Source organism: Cervus elaphus, chromosome 10 (assembly GCF_910594005.1).
Source record: "Cervus elaphus chromosome 10, mCerEla1.1, whole genome shotgun sequence".
Taxonomy (NCBI): domain Eukaryota; kingdom Metazoa; phylum Chordata; class Mammalia; order Artiodactyla; family Cervidae; genus Cervus; species Cervus elaphus.
The window spans coordinates 33,095,169-33,109,003 of NC_057824.1; the positions used below are offsets into that span (position 1 = coordinate 33,095,169).

Consider the following 13,835-nt stretch of genomic DNA (forward strand, 5'->3'; position numbering starts at 1 on the left):
CAAAGCAACACTATGTTTAGGCATCAGAGCCAGGATTTGAACCTGGTTTAACCGATTCCAAACCTTATACTTTTAACAAATAAGAGTTAAGTCTTATTTGGTTCAGTCTTGGAAGACTGAACTTTTCTAAGAATCTGTCCATTTCTTCCAGGTTACCCATTTTATTCAACATAGTTTTGAAGTCCTAGTTACAGCAATCAGAGAAGAAAAAGAAATAAAAGGAATTCAGATTGGAAAAGAAGCAAAGCTCTCACTGTGTGAAGATGACATGATACTATACATAGAAAACCCTAAAGATACTATCAGAAAATTACTAATAAGTGAATTTAGCAAAGTCAGGATACAAAATCAACACACAGACATCACTTGCATTCCTATATACTAACAATGAAAAATCAGAAAGAAATTAAGGAATCAATCCCATTTACCCTTGCAACAAAAAGAATAAAATATCTAGGAATAAATCTACTTAAGGAGACAAAATAACTATATACAGAAAATTATAAGACATTGATGAAAGAAATCAAAGATTACATAAACAGATGTGGAGAGATATTCCATGTTCCTAGGTAATAAGAATCAATATTGTGAAAATGACTATACTACCAAATGCAATCTACATATTCAATGTGATCCCTATCCAATTAACAATGGCATTTTTCATGGAAAAATTTCACAGTTCATATGGAAACACAAAAGACCCTGAATAACCAAAGCAGTCTTGAAAAAGAAAAATAGAGCTGAAGGAATCAACCTTCCTGACTTCAGATTATACTACAAAGCTACAGTCATCAAAACCTATGATACTGGCACAAAAACAGAAATATGGAATAATGGAATAAGATTGAAAACCCAAAAATAAACCCACACACTCATGGGTACCTTATTTTTGACAAAGTAGATAAGAATATACAATGGGGCAAAGACAGCCTCTTCAATAAGCGGTGCTGGGAAAATTGGACAGCTACGTGTAAAAGAATGAAATTACACTTCCTAACACCATACACAAAGATAAACTTAAAATGGATGAAAGACCTAAATGTAAGACCAGAAACTATAATAGAGGAAAACATAGGCAGAACACACGATGACATAAATCAAAGCAAGATCCTCTATAACCCACCTCCTAGAGTAATGGAAATAAAAACAAAAGTAAACAAGTGATATCTGATCAAACTTAAAAGCTTTTGCACAGTAAAGGAAACTATAAGCAAGGTGAAAAGAGAACCCTCAGAATGGGAGAAAATAATAGCGAATGAAACAACTGACAAAGGATTAATTTCCAAAATATATAAGCAGCTCATACAACTCAAAACCAGAAAAACAAACAACCCAACCAAAAAATGGGGAAAAGACCTAAACAGAAATCTCTCCAAAGACACACAAATGGCTAGCAAACACATGAGCAAACACATGCTCAATATAGTTCATTATTAGAGAAATGCAAATCAAAACTACAGTGAGATATCACCTCACACCAGTCAGAATGGCCATCATCAAAAAGTCTACAAACAATAAATGCTTGAGAGGGTGTGGAGAAAAGGGAAAGCTCTTGCAATGTTCGTGGGAATGTAAATCGATACAGCCACTATGGAAGACAATATGGAAATTCCATAGAAAACTAGGAATAAAACCACCATATGACCCAGCAATCCCACTCCTAGCCATATACTTCGAGGAAAGCAAAATCGAAAAAGACACATGCACCCAATGTTCACTGCAGCACTATTTACAATAGCTAGAACATGGAAGCAACCTACATGTCCATCAACAGATAAATGGATAAAGAAGCAGTGGTACATATATACAATAGAATATCACACAGCCCTAAAAAGGAATGCATCTGAGTCAGTTCTAATGAGGTGGATGAACCTAGAGCCAATTATACAGAGTGAAGTAAGTCAGAAAGAGAAAAACAGTTATCATATATTAACGCATATGTACAGAATCTAGAAAGATGGTACTGAAGAATTTATTTGCAGGGCAGCAGGAGGAGAAGGGGACAACAGAGGATGAGATGGCTGGATGGCATCACCAACACGATGGACATGTGTTTGGGTAAACTCCGAGAGTTTGTGATGGACAGGGAGGCCTGGCATGCTGCGATTCATGGGGTCGCAAAGAGTCGGACACAACTGAGCGACTGAACTGAACTGAACTGATCTGAATGGAGAAACAGACATAGAGAACAGACTTACGGACACTGGGAGGGGGGAGGAGAGGGTGCAACCTATGGAGAGAGTAACAAGTAAACTTAATTACCATATGTAAAATAGTCAATGGGAATTTGCTGCAAGCCGCAGGGAACTCAAACAGGGGCTCTGTATCAACCTAGAGGGGTGGGAAGGGACGGGAGATGGGAGGGAGGGGACATATGTACCTACGGCTGATTCATGTTGAGGTTTGACAGAAAACAACAAAATTCTGTAAAGCAATTATCCTTCAATTAAAAAGTAAATAAAAATTAAAAAAATAAGCTATCATAGTGTTGCCCTCGCCGTGAGGAGGAGGTGGAGGAGATGGAGCATCGAGCTGGAGCACGGAGCCTGAGTGAGGGAGCCTAGCCGCCTGCCCGCCCGACGCCGCCCCCTGCCCTCCATAAATCCGAGCCCAGGCCAGGCCGGCAGGCCGCCCCAGCGCCTCCGTCGTAGTCAGGCCGCGAGGGCAGCTGCGCCAGCCAGGAGGAGGGACAGAGAGCGAGCGAAAGCGCGCCGGGAGGGGGCGGCCGGACCAAGTGAGCGCCCGCGTGTGGCGAAGCTGCCCGGCCCCTTCGCCTTCCCTTCTCTCCCCTTCCCCGCTCCCCGCCCCACCCCGAAAGCGGCACCAGGTCTGCCCGGCGGCCAAAAATGTCAGTAAAAACGAGCTCAACTCCAACCACGATGGCGCCGATGAAACCTCAGAAAAAGAACAGCAAGAAGACATACAGATGGCTAACAAACACATGAAAAGATGCTCAACATCACTCATTATCAGAGAAATGCAAATCAAAACCACAATGAGGTACCATTACACGCCAGTCAGGATGGCTGCTATCCAAAAGTCTACAAGCAATAAATGCTGGAGAGGGTGTGGAGAAAAGGGAACCCTCTTACACTGTTGGTGGGAATGCAAACTAGTACAGCCGCTATGGAAAACAGTGTGGAGATTTCTTAAAAAACTGGAAATAGAACTGCCATATGACCCAGCAATCCCACTTCTGGGCATACACACTGAGGAAACCAGATCTGAAAGAGACATGTGCACCCCAGTGTTCATCACAGCACTGTTTATAATAGCCAGGACATGGAAGCAACCTAGATGCCCATCAACAGATGAATGGATAAGGAAGCTGTGGTACATATACACCATGGAATATTACTCAGCCGTTAAAAAGAATACATTTGAACCAGTTCTAATGAGATGGATGAAACTGGAGCCCATTATACAGAGTGAAGTAAGCCAGAAAGATAAAGAACATTACAGCATACTAACACATATATATGGAATTTAGAAAGATGGTAACAATAACCCTATATGCAAAACAGAAAAAGAGACACAGAAGTACAGAACAGACTTTTGGACTCTGTGGGAGAAGGTGAGGGTGGGATGTTTTGAAAGAACAGCATGTATATTATCTATGGTGAAATAGGTCACCAGCCCAGGTGGGATGCATGAGACAAGTGCTCGGGGCTGGTGCACTGGGAAGACCCAGAGGAATCGGGTGGAGAGGGAGGTGGGAGGGGGGATCGGGATGGGGAATACGTGTAAATCTATTGCTGATTCATGTCAATGTATGACAAAACCCACTGAAAAAAATAAATTAATTAATTAAAAAAAAAAAAAAGAAGCAATGGAACATATTGATGAAGTACAAAATGAAATAGACAAGACTTAATGAACAAGCCAGTGAGGAGATTTTGAAGGTAGAACAGAAGTATAACAAACTCCGCCAACCATTTTTTCAAAAGAGGTCAGAATTGGTCGCCAAAATCCCAAATTCTGGGGTAACAACACTGGGGAGGAGGATGAAGAGGTGCTGCATTATTTGACAAGAGTTGAAGTGACAGAATTTGAAGACATTAAATAGGTTACAGAATAGATTTTTATTTTTGATGAAAACCCTTACTTCGAGAATAAAATTCTCTCCAAATAATTTCATCTGAATGAGAGTGGTGATCCATCTTCAAAGTCCACTGAAATCAAATGGAAATCTGGAAAGGATTTGACGAAACGATCAAGTCAAACACAGAATAAAGCCAGCAGGAAGAGACAGCATGAGGAACCAGAAAGCTTCTTCACCTGGTTTACTGATCATTCTGATGCAGGTGCAGATGAGTTCAGTTCAGTTCAGCCGCTCAGTCATGTCCAACTCCTTGAGACCCCGTGGACTGCAGCACGCCAGGCCTCCCTGTCCCTCACTAACTCCCGGAGTTTACTCAAACTCATGTCCATTAAGTCAGTGATGCCACCCAACCATCTCATCCTCTGTCATCCCCTTCTCCTCCTGCCTTTAATCTTTCTCAGCATCAGGATCTTTTCAAATGAGTCAGCTCTTCACATCAGGTGGCCAAAGTATTGGAGTTTCAGCTTCAACATCAGTCCTTCCAATGAACATTCAAGACTGATTTTCTTTAGGATAGACTGGTTGGATCTCCTTGCAGTCCAAGGGACTCAGATGAGTTAGGAGAGGTCATCAAAGATGCTATTTGGCCACATCCATTACAGTACTACTTGGTTCCTGACATGGATGATGAGGAAGAGGAAGGAGAAGAGGAAGATGATGAGGAGGAGGAGGAAGAAGGATTGGAAGATATTGATGAAGAAGGGGATGAGGATGAGGTGAAGAAGATGAAGATGATGATGAGGGGGAGGAAGGAGAGGAAGATGAAGGAAAAGATGACTAATGGAACACTGATGGATTCCAATCTTTTTTGATTTTCTCCAGTCCCTGGGAGCAAGTTGCAGTCTTTTTATTTTTCCTCCTCTTGTGCTCAGTCACTGTTTTTGAGGTCTCTTTTTTCCTTTATATGATGGTTCACAACTTATTTGCAGGGGGGTGGAATACCTTGAGCAGAATTCAGTGGGAAAAGAATCTCTACCCCTTTCTGTTCCAAATTCATTTTTATCCCTTCCTGTCTCAACAAAAAATATATATTGGTCTCTGCCCCCAGTTCCTAGCATCAAGCCCATGAAAATCATGTAATTTTATGGGTGATAAGAGTATCTTTCATTCTAGTGAGGTGACTCAGGGTGACTCCTGGATGAGGAGCTGGTCACTGGAAAGACTAAGCCATGATTAGAAGCTTGGAATAAATTAATGAAACCCAAGAAAAGGGTCACAAGAACCTTCAATTTACAGCTGGCTGGTCAGAAGCGCAGAAGCACAACTCAACTTGTGACTGGTGTCTGAAATTATGAAAGACAGTCTTATAGGACTGAGTCCTTAACCTGTGGAAGCTGATGCTACCTCTGGGAAGACAGTGTCAGAATTAAGTTGAATTGCAGGGCACCCAGCTGCATTGATTTGTGTGGGGAAAGTCCTCTACACATTTGGTGACCAGCAGTGACAAGAATGAAGATTTCTATATAAAAGTAAAGGAGACACACAGAACACACACAGTAGGGAAGATGTGGATTTTTGCTACTCACGAGTTAGACTGAGTCAAGTCTTTCTTTTACACCCATTAACTACTAGACCCTCTAAAAGTCCTGAATATGGGTTGATGATATCAGAAATCTGACCAAAATAACACCTGAGCAATATCCAGGGATAAGTTAAGCACAACAAACACTGTTTTCTACATGCACTGACAATATCATTTAAAATAAAGATCCAGGGGTCCTGTAAGCACAGGGCTATTCTCTGTCTGGTGTAGTGATGGCATAAGGGAGACCAATATATTTTGCATCAATTTATGGCCTCTCTACCTTGTTGTCACTTTTTGGACAAGATATTCCACCCCGAGGGGAACATACATTCAAACCAGAGGGATAATTTCTTATATCTCTACTCAGGGCCATGGAATTTCTGATCAATATTTCAAGTCATTGTTTTAGCAACTTCAGACCAATGCACCTATAGTGGAAATGGATGGCATGTCCACTTTATTACTAATGTACTTCAAGGTGCCTCCTGCCTTTATGGCCAGAGCATCCCCTTCCAGGGCACACCTATCACTGGAGACAGGAAGTTACTTCACTCAGCAATCACAGGACAAAAAAGTAGCAAGGCTGGGATGTGGGTTCAGAAGATTCAAACTCACCTAATTGGGCAAGTGAGTTTGTTTTTTTTTCTTTTTTTCTGGGCCTCTTCTCCATTCAGTAGGGTGTTTTATATGTTTTACCTACCTCCTTGGATGGCTGAGAACAAATGAGTCAGAGTCACTATTTTCAAGGTAGAAAGAAACTTCAAAACTCAATCACTGACCAGGAGTTTCTGTTTCTGGGCTCTTAGAAATCCCCAGGTTTGTAATGAGACACTTACTTTCATTTATATTAAAAAGACCAAGGGAAATTATACATTTATTTTGATGGGGAAGAAAGCATGGACCAACCAAGGCACGATGTTGCTTGATTTGACAGGAAGTGAAAGTGAAAGTCAGTCATGTCCAACTCTTTGCAAATCCATGGACTATACAGTCTAAGGAATTCTCCAGGCCAGAATACTGGAGTGGGCAGCCTTTCCCTCCTCCAGGGGATCTTCCCAACCCAGGGATCAAACCCAGGTCTTCCCCATTGCAGGCAGGATTCTTTACCAGTTGAGCCACCGGGAAGCTCTGATTTGACAGGAACAAATACTTAAGAAAAAACAAACAAACAACAACTACCTCATGCTCAAACTTTCCAGAAGGAAGTGTCCTAGTAGTTTGAAGGCTGAAAATGTTTTACTGTCCTAGTCCCAAATATTTATTCTACAACAAAGGAATTGAAGATCCAAGAGGTGAAGCCAGAGAACACAAACAAGTAAATGGAAGGCCTTGGATTCAAAAATCAAGACTTTTGGCTCCCAAAACAGGAATCCCACCATTTCATTACTCAGTCAGAAAGTTGAATGCAATGGTGGAGAGTGTGGATTTGGAGTCAAAATGAACTAGGTTAAGCCGTGGATGTGCCACTTGAGGATCTCTTGGAGGCTCAGTTTCTTTATCAACATAAAGGAGAACAACTTCTTAGGGTTGGTGTAAAGACTGATTAGATATTGAATGTTCAGAACACTTACACAGTGCCTGGACTACAATGTGTGCTGGAAAAATGGTAACTATTATCATCATTAATTTGCTGATGAGTTTCTGATATGTAGTTTATAAATCTTAAAAGTGCCATAAAATGCTAAATTTATACTTATCTACAAATGAATGATATATAAAATGATATTAATAATGATTATTAGTGTTAAATCATTTTAGTCTATCATTTGAAGCTGTCTGAGAAAGAGAGCTAAAAATAACACACATTTTGTAACATTTAAATAGCAGAGTAGCAGATATTTACTGTCCCAGCATCTTAGCATCATTTCTTTTTCTAGTAACCACAGCTTACGTCTTCTCGGGGTACCCTCTCTTTCCTTTTCTTGGTTCTCATGGGTTAGGTAAGGCTGACATCCACTCCAGAGATGAGAATAGTACCCAGATCTAAACCATCCTCTTGACTATGGTGTTTGCCTCGGTGTTGGCCAAACAACCCAAGTCAGGCCAGTGCCACCCCTGCCCAGTGGCACAGCATTGGAAAAAAGGGAAATCTTTTTTCCCCTGTGAATGAGAACCTGGGAGGATTAAATCTGGAGCTGCTGGGGTCCACAAACTGGAGAGAATCTGTCCAAGAATGAAGCTGACACAGCAGACAGCAAGCAGAGGGAGGGAGATTACATCCTAATTCGTAGTATTGAGGGCCTGAGGCTAGCAACTCCTATACTTTTCAACATGCAGACTCCAAATTTCTTTTTTACATTAGCCAGTCTCACCTCCTACCCCTTACAACCAAAAACATATTGAATAACATATGGCACGTGGCAATCCATGGGATCACAAAGAGTCAGACATGACTGAGCGACTGAACAACAACAACTCTTAAGTCCCAGATAGTTTTCTCCTTATTGTTTATCATCTCGCCTGAGCCTAGAGTCCCTGCAACCCTCACTTTGGGGGCAGAAACAAGTTGAATTGGAAGTTCAGCCTGGTCACTGCTGGAAGGTGCAAGTTCAGTCCACTTTTTCATTCTCCCATTTGTGCCAATTATCATTGCTATTTCCCTGCATGCAACAATAATACCTGGTGTTGGTGTCCCGGTTTACATCCACTTGGAATTGAATCAGACGGTCTTTAAGATTTTGGGCTCGCTCACAGAGATCATAATTTAGGGTCATGGTGTCAAGGCAGAACATGGCCAAAGGCACAGTTATGTGCATGGATGCAATTTCATTTCTCCGCTTTTTAATGTTATTGATCCTCTGTAGAAAAGAGTAGATTCAGTAGTTTAATTTGTCTTTAGCCTCTATGCATTTGCCCCTAGCCTCATCCCCAGCCAATATAGTACAATGTTGAGCACAGTATATGTACTAATGAAACAAACTGACTACTCATTGGACTGTCTGTTGTACATGGAACCAAGATAGAAAAAAAATGTCAAGTGGCATCTCCTACCATCACAAAATCCTCAATTTCATGATTTTCTTTCAGGAATGCAGTGATGTTTTGTTCTGCTGTGTTATCCAATAAGTCATCATACTTTTTGTATACATTTAAGTATCTTCCATATTGAAGAGCATAAAATCAAACATACAAATACAGGTCACCAAATCAGATTAGTCAGAGTGGCAAACAAAGAGATAATATAAAAACTAGTCCAAACTATGAAAGAAACATAACATGGCAAAAGGCACAGTGAACTGGGAATTCAGAACTTTGCCTTCAAGTTCCAATTTTGCCACTTCTGAGCTACATGAACTTAGACAAAATATTTCTATTTTTCAAAGGTCAGTGTCCTTAATTTTAAGTGGAAACAACACCTCATTGGATTGTTGTAAAGCTATAATATAAAGCAATTAATACTATGCCTAACATACAGTAAATGTGCAATAAATAATATTTCCTATTCCTCCTTCTAGTTCTAAAATTCTATGTCTAAATTTTAAGATGAGTATCTGGAACTAATGAACCTAAAGTCTATTGAACAGAATTAAGTTTCTCTCTGTCTGTTGTCAGATGATGTAAAAATGGCTGGACAGATTTTCCCCAAATTGGAGGATGTTCTGGGATGCTCTGACTTAAAATATGTTCGAAATAAAATAAAGATGACATGGAGTAGGCAGAATTAACTTTGCAGAGCCCAGTGGCATACTTCCAAGAGTTGGCCAACACTTCAGAGACTGAAACTGAGATACAGAGAAGCTTCTGGAACTGTCAGTCCAGAAAAACAAACTATATATATAAGAATAAACAGGGAAAACAGAGGTTTCTAACAGAAGATCCTAGGTTGAATTCATGAGGGCAGAGCTTCCAAATCTGAGGCCATGATTTTCAGAATAGACAAGCAGCTGTTCTCAATTGGAGGTGAGTTTGTCCCCAGGGGACATTTGGCCATGTCTGAACACATTTTTTGTTTTCAAAAGTGGGGAGGGTCCTACTCACAGGAAGAAGCCAGGGATGTTGCTAAACACCCTACCATATAAAGGACAGCCTCTCGTAATACAGAATTTTTTGGTCTAGTCTTTTTTGCTTCCCTTCCTTTTGTTCTCTTCTCTTGTGATTTGATGACTATCTTTAGGGTTGTGTTTGGATTGCATTTTCTTTTCTGTGTGCCCATCTATTGCAGATTTTTGATTTAGTTTCCATGAGGTTTTGACACAGCAGCCTACACATATATACACACACACAAACTCACACAAGGCTGTTTTAAGTTGCTGGTATCTTAGTTTCAAATGCATTTCCAATATCCTGCAGTTGAATTCTCCTCCTCTCACGATTGCTGATTTTCATATATTTGTGTGTGGATGATTTTCCTTCTTTAGTGTATGTTTGCCTTTACTGGTAAGATTTCCCTTTTGTAAATTTCTTTTTTTCTATTTGTGGGCTTTTTGTTTTTGCCTAGAGAAGTTCCTTTAGTATTTGTTGTAAAGCTGATTTGGTGGTGCTGAATTCTCTTAGCTTTTGCTTGTCTATAAAGCTTTTGATTTCTCTGTCAAGTCTGAATGAGAGCCTTGCTGTGTAGAGTATTCTTGGTTGTAGGTTTTTCCTTTTTATCACTTTAAATATACTGTGTCACTGCTTTCTGGTCTGCAGAGTTTCTGCTGAAAAATCAACTGATAACCATATGGGGTCCCTTGTATATTATTTGTTGCTTTTCCCTTGCTGCTTTTAATATATTCTATGTCCTTAATTTATGTCAGTTTGATTAATATGTGTCTCAGCATGTTCCTTCTTGAGTTTATCCTGTATGGGACTCTCTGCACTTCCTGGACCTGAGTGTTTCCTTTTCATGTTAGGTAAGTTATTGGCTATTATCTCTTCAAGTATCTTCCCATGTCCATTTTTCTCTCTTTTCTCCTTCCTGGACCACTATAATGTGAGTGTTGGTGTGTTTAATGTTATGCCAGAGGTCTTTGAGGCAGTCCTTACTTCTTTTCATTCTTTTTCCTTTATTCTGTTCTGTGGCAGTGATTTCCACCAATCAATCTGTTTTCCAGCTCACTTACTCATTCTTCTGCCTCATTTACTCTGCTATTGATTCCTTCCAGGGATTTTTCATTTTAGTTACTGTATTTTTCATCTGCTTACTTGTTCTTTAAATCTTCTAGCTCTTTGCTAAACATTTCTTTTATCTTCTCAGTCTGTATATCCATTCTGTTTCTGTTTCTGAGATCTTGGATCATCTTCACTATCATTATTCTGAATTCTTTTCTGGAAGATTGTCTATCTCTGCTTCACTCAGTTGTTCTTCTGGGGTTCTGCCTTCTTTGTCTAGAACATATGCCATATAGAACATATGCCATCTCATTTTGTCAGACTTTCTGTGTTTGTGGTCTCTGTTCTGCAGGCTGCAGGACTATAGTTCTTCTTATTTCTGGTATCTGCCACCTGGTGAGTGAGGTTGGTCCAGAGGTTTTTCAAGGCTTCCTGGTAGGACTAGTGCCTGACCACTGGTTAAAATTCAGGAATTTCTAAATTCCAGAATCTATCTGGTGCCAAGGCTTTCAGATAATAGGGGTAAACCTGTAATTTGAATTCTGGCTCTCCTATATATTTGCTGTATAACATTGGGAAAGTTATGGTTTCCTCATCTGCAAATAGGGATAAATAGTAATCCCTATGTAAGTAAGTATTGGCTACTTATTATGTATTGTTTCAGGTCTGTGGGAATAGGGATTATTTATTTGATGATAAATAACGCCAAACTCTAAACCAATGCCAAAATGGCTAAGTTACAACTAAACCAACTTACTTGTAGGGACCAACTTGATTTTTCTGAAATACCTCGAAAGTTTGATCCACAAAGTCAGAAACCAGTTTTTCATCAGCATTAACAGTTCCAAGTATCAGATTATATCCTTTCAACTCTGGGAACAGGATAGATTCCACCTAAAGAGTAGAAACCACTTTTAAATGTCATGAGATCCACAAGACACAAGGAGGAAGACGGCATCAAACTAAAATCTCTAGCAGTGTACACATTTCCAGGGACAACAGCTGCATTTCACCTCTATGTTCCCTTAGATGGTGCTGGAATCACTCCACGGCTCCCTTTAATTGTATTCTCTCTCTTCTTCCTCTTACTGGATTACTCATGTTTCAGATCCCTACTTTTTAAACTTTCATTTCCTTAAAGTGTCCCCCTTGGCCCCCAGTGGATGTTAGGTTTCCCTGCTTAAAGCTCACACTCTAAATTTATCCCTCTTGACACTCATCATAATTGTAGTTAGATGAATGTGTAATGAGCTGTTCTAGGTTTGTTCTGGGATATCGATGCCATAAAGACCTGGATCATATCTGACTTCTTCACTATGGTGAGCGGCCTGACGAGCTTGGCACACAGTAAGTGCTCAATAAACATTGTGTGACTAAATAAATATTACAGTGGTACTCCGTCCCCCTACCAAACACTTTTCCTCTCTAATGAAAAGCTACTAGAAGCATGCTTTCTAATTTAAACCCTTCCACTAGCTGACTATGTGACCTTAGGTAAGCTACTTTCTCTGGACTTTCATTTTCTCATCTGAAGAAAGGGAGAGAGATACTAGATTCTTCTCTCAGTTCAGGGAAAAAAGCTGTGTCTTTATGATCTGAAGCACAAAATAAATTTTTCCTGAGAATTCAACTCTCTAACTTCTTAATGGCACATGTGTACTTCTAAGAATGTTCTCAGTTGCATGGCTCATGCAGGCTACAAGTCCTTGTTGGGGGTCCATTGCTTTCCACTGCTCTCTCTGCTAAGGAGGCTTTTAGTGATCTGTCTCAGAAAAGAGTCTTCTGAGTGCTTTACTGAGTTACATGGGTTATATGCAGCTGATGAGAATGCATCAATTTAGAAAGTGGCAAAAGCAAGTGCAACTGAATTTTCTCTTCCCTCTTTGGACAACCCAAAGGTTTTAAAACCAGTGAAGGAGCAACTTCTTTGCTATAGCCATACCATAGACATTGTTTGAAAGCAAGGATGTGAATGAAATGGTTTAGGGCAGCATGACTGGAGTATTCAGGCAATGCAATAGATCACAGGTGAGCAGGATAAAAAGACTGCCTCTTGGGGGAAGTCTTCAATTGAAAAATGACTTTTAATGTGGCTGATTTTCACTAGGGAGAACAATATGGAGGTTCCTTAAACACTAAAAATTGAGTTACCTTATGATCCAGAAATCTCACTCATAAGAGATATATCCAGGGAAAAGTCTAATTCAAAAGGATCCATGCACCTTATAATAGCCACACTACTTATAATAGCCAACACATGTCCACTGACAGATGAATGGATAAAGAAAGTGTGGCATATATATATATATATATATATATATATATATACACACACACACACACACATATGGCATATACACATATATACACACACAGTGGACTATTACTCAGTCACAATAAAGAATGAAATAATGCCATTTGCAGCAACATGAATGGATCTAGACATTATCAAACTAAGTAAGGTATTAATAAGTCAGAAAGAGAAAGACAAATGCCATATGATATCACTTATATGTAGAATCTAAAATATGACATAAATGAACTTATTTACAAAACAGAAACAGACTCGCAGACATAGAAAACAAGCTTATGGTTACCAAAGGGGAAAGGAGAGGGAGGGATAAATTTGAAATTTGGGATTAATAGATATGCACGACTATATATAAAATAGATAAACAACAAAGAGCCATGGTTTAGCACAGGAAACTATACTCAATATCTTGTAATATCCTATAGTGAAAAAGAATCTGAAAAAGCATATGTATATACATTGGACACAACTTAGCAACTGAACAACAACATATATACATGTATATGTATAACTGAATCATTTTACTGTAAACGTGAAACATTGTAAATCAACTATACTTCAATTTAAAAAACACACCTTTAAAAAAGTGGCTGGCTCTCTTATACCCTGCAGAGCAGAGTCTGTAAAACTGAGCCAAGAACAACAGTGCTCTTTCCAGGTAATCACTGTTACTATCTGCTTATCTCCCTGGCTCTCTGACTCCAGACTTCTTGGTTTTGTCATCACCTTCAGTATTTTCCCCTGTGTACTTCTCCAACTTTGGCATTTCTCTGGCACTTTGAGTTCGAAAATTCTACCATGAGGAGAGACTGACCCAAGCAATCTTATTTCACAATTATGAAAGTAATGCATCAACTGCTAATGCT

General features: G+C 39.7%; 1 protein-coding gene and 1 pseudogene across 1 annotated transcript in view; one reads left to right on the forward strand and one right to left on the reverse strand.

Moving 5' to 3' along the window:
- The window catches only part of DNAH3 (dynein axonemal heavy chain 3), a 234,557-nt gene that overhangs the window by 193,190 nt on the left and 27,532 nt on the right, over positions 1-13,835 (reverse strand). The window contains exons 11-13 of the mRNA XM_043914480.1: positions 11,416-11,552; positions 8,619-8,724; positions 8,247-8,425 (exon numbers count right to left, since the gene is read on the reverse strand). Coding sequence (XP_043770415.1) covers positions 8,247-8,425; positions 8,619-8,724; positions 11,416-11,552 — 422 coding nt within the window. The remainder of the gene's footprint in view (positions 1-8,246; positions 8,426-8,618; positions 8,725-11,415; positions 11,553-13,835) is intronic.
- On the forward strand, positions 3,818-5,036 carry LOC122701489 (annotated as a pseudogene).